Consider the following 3,301-nt stretch of genomic DNA (forward strand, 5'->3'; position numbering starts at 1 on the left):
AAAGGCACAACAACTGAACGTTTAAGAGATGGAACCAGTGTTTCAATGATACTTTATTTATCGACGGCGAAATTAGGAGAAGTAAAGTCGACCTCGACAGAATTTGAAATCAGTATGTCTACGCAGAGGAAATAACGTGTACCTGAATGTCAGCTCGCCGTATTAACAACAACAACAACAATAATAATAATAATAATAATAATGATAATAATAATAATAATAACTGTAATTGTAAGGACCCTAATATTAGGCTTGCTAATTAAGTAAGCTAATTTAAGAGATAGCAAAACAAGCTGTAATATAAAATGCTCAATATGAGCACACTTACTTAGTCCTATAGTTTAAAAGCAATAGCATGTTTAAATTAAATGGCAATTGTCTAATTTCCTAATTGCTTGAATTATAGAAAATTTCTATACCTTTTCCCCTTTCTATATTTATTATGACAACAAGATATCCATTTGATTTTCTTATATCACTTTCCTTATATTTTCATTATATATTACAGAAACTTAGCCTTAAGTTATTGTAAAATATTTCTCGTGGAGTACTGACAACCAACGTTCTAATAATTCTTTCTAATTTGTGGCACTAAGCCAGCAATTTTTGGTGTAAGGAGCAAGTTGATTACATCGATTCCTGTACTTGACAGTTGCTTATTTTATCGACCCTGAAAGGAAAAGTCGACCTCGTCGGATTTGAACTCAGAACGTAAAAAGCCGGAATAAATACCTCTAAGCATTTTATTCGACGATCAAAAGATTTTGTCAGCTTACCAGCTTCCTTTCATTTAATGTTGAAAGAAATTAAAAATTCAAAAAGAATGGTTGAATATTCTTACATACCTTTTAACTTCTTGGCCTGTTCCACTTTCTGCCATCTTCCCTATGTTTTCTATCAACGTGTCAGCACATGTTTGAATCATTGAGTTCATCTACAAGAAAGTGAACCGCTTTTTAGAAAACAATCTAAGCAAGAATAAATATTTTATTATCAATATCTCAGATGTCATTTGAACAAACACGTCAACCTTTGACTCAAGGCCACGCAGTCTTCTTGCTCTTAATTTCCTATCACATCTACATTGTCTCCGATTCTCTGATTTGTTCAACTGGACTCTTCCCTGTCCGATACTCACTTTAAACAACCCTGACAGGCCCAACACTAACGAACTAAGCTCAAAGCTTCCTAATACAGAATGTCATTCCTCTAAAGTTATCTATCTATCTAACCATGTTTTATCATTTGTAGTCAGCACATCAGGGCTGCGAAGTCTATGTGTATAACTCTTTCCTCTAATCCAAAGTTTTAAACAACAATGAGGGTTTATTGAGAGTTTGATACTTAGGTTAATATTAACCCCAGGGCAGCTCTTATCTATTAGACCCGTGCTCACATTCTAGCCATATATTTTATATTTTCTATAGACGAATACATTTAACTTAATATTACTTTATCGATGTGTTCTCACTATTTTTAAGTTGTTAAATTATAAAATGAGTAAGATTTTAGCAGCTATATCTAGCAGAACGGGCACAGCGCATATCACAATTGTCTTGTCCGTTAAGGTCGCTGATGAATATGGGGAAATAATACAGCCAATGAGACTTGTAGAAACATGGTATATCTTTCAATATTGTAAAAACAAAAAGAAAATTAATCTCTAGGGATGAAACAGTCTGAAAATATAATCACTCTTGAAATAAATATTGTATATTTATATATTTCTTGTCACGGAAAAGGAGCTAGCTCCAGTTTTCCTGGAGTATTATAGGTATATTCATCCATTATGTAGACTAATCTTGAAGAGAAATTAAAGACACGTGACCTAATTGCTAGAGCAATCCACTCACGTTCTTGCGATCGTAGTTTCGATTTCCGGACTACCCACCCTGTCATTGAACAAAACACTTCAATACACATTAATCTAGTCTATTCCGTGCTGAGTAATCCTGCGACGAACTGGAGACCCGTTCAGTGGGGAATGTTAGGGTCTCAGCCACTTGTACGCCATCGAAACTGGGTAACTGGTCCTTTGAGTTCCATGTCTCTTGAAAGGAAAACCAGTTTAGTGTGGGGACGTTAAAGGGTGTCTCGATTAGGTATTGTCATAATAACAGTTGGAAACAAGAAGAGAATTAGATCATTTATTCCATGTTAGCCTAAATTGTGTTTCACTACATCGTCTTCCCATTGTCTTGGGAACGTTCCCAGTGGCCTTAATCGATCTCTTGGATGTCCCACTCCGATTGCACGGGTCCACCTGTCGTCTGTGAACTTTGCGACATGACCGACCAACAGAACTTGTGCATTTGGTGTTCTGCTATCACGTCATTCATTCTTCTCGGTTCTAGAATTTCTCCATTTTGGATACTCCTATCAATGATCTTTCTGTGGCCCTTTGAGTCGTAACCACTCCATATTCTTCCCTTTTCATGGGAGCCCACTTCAGCTTCTATAGAAACGAAAATGTTATATTTTCACGATTGTTCAAATACAGATCCATTACTTCAAAATATTTGTCCTTTTACTCTTTTTGTTTCCTGCTTTAACTTGTTTCAGTCCTATTGCGGCCAAGTTGGGGCACGGCCTTGAGGGGGGTTTCGTCTAATAAAATGACTAATGATAAGGGAGATATTCTAAACAATATAAAATGGTATCCAGAAATTATTAGTGAATATTGAAATGTTTGGTAGAAATAATTATGTGGCGAGAAACAAGGAGAAGAAAAAAGAGGAACAGATCGACAGAATATTTTCACAGTCACACAAACACACACACACACACACACACGTATATAGCTATGTATGTATGTATGTATGTATGTATGTATGTATGAGTATATGTAAGGTTATTAGTGACGGGATCAGCTTTACTACCACAAAGGGGTGTTTAAATACATCTTAAAGTGAATATCATATTAGAACGCCGAATATTGACATTAAACTTGAGAGGCCCTCTTGTATATGTGCATACTTCATAGAAGCACAGCCATAAATCGTGGACGACGATAATCATCTAGTATGAGCACCACACGTGATTTCAGTTTCCCGGACCTCTTCAGAAGCAGGTGCCCGGTTCCTGCACTCCAGCCAAATCACAAAATGCATAGAATTTCATTGTCTTCTTATCCACTGATATCGCAAATGGCGAGCAGGCTTATTAAAAATTATTATTAGCGATGGTAACAGTCTTAGAACCAAAAGGCAGTCTTTGTAACCAACTTAACGTGGGACTATTGTTAGGACACCGAATACTGTGGAATTTGTTAGGGGTATAGTACTTTGTTTATATATATATA

At 36.0% G+C, this 3,301-nt stretch overlaps 2 protein-coding genes across 3 annotated transcripts in view; one reads left to right on the forward strand and one right to left on the reverse strand.

Annotated features, from left to right (window-relative positions):
• The window catches only part of LOC106868831 (cytochrome P450 3A7), a 388,137-nt gene that overhangs the window by 222,058 nt on the left and 162,778 nt on the right, over nt 1-3,301 (forward strand). The window lies entirely within an intron of this gene.
• The window catches only part of LOC106884149 (cytochrome P450 3A19), a 69,356-nt gene that overhangs the window by 62,529 nt on the left and 3,526 nt on the right, over nt 1-3,301 (reverse strand). For both annotated transcript variants that reach the window (XM_052976965.1, XM_052976964.1), the window contains exon 3: nt 846-934. In XM_052976965.1, the coding sequence (XP_052832925.1) occupies nt 846-934 (89 nt within the window). The remainder of the gene's footprint in view (nt 1-845; nt 935-3,301) is intronic.

Source organism: Octopus bimaculoides, chromosome 26, assembly GCF_001194135.2.
Source record: "Octopus bimaculoides isolate UCB-OBI-ISO-001 chromosome 26, ASM119413v2, whole genome shotgun sequence".
Lineage (NCBI taxonomy): Eukaryota > Metazoa > Mollusca > Cephalopoda > Octopoda > Octopodidae > Octopus > Octopus bimaculoides.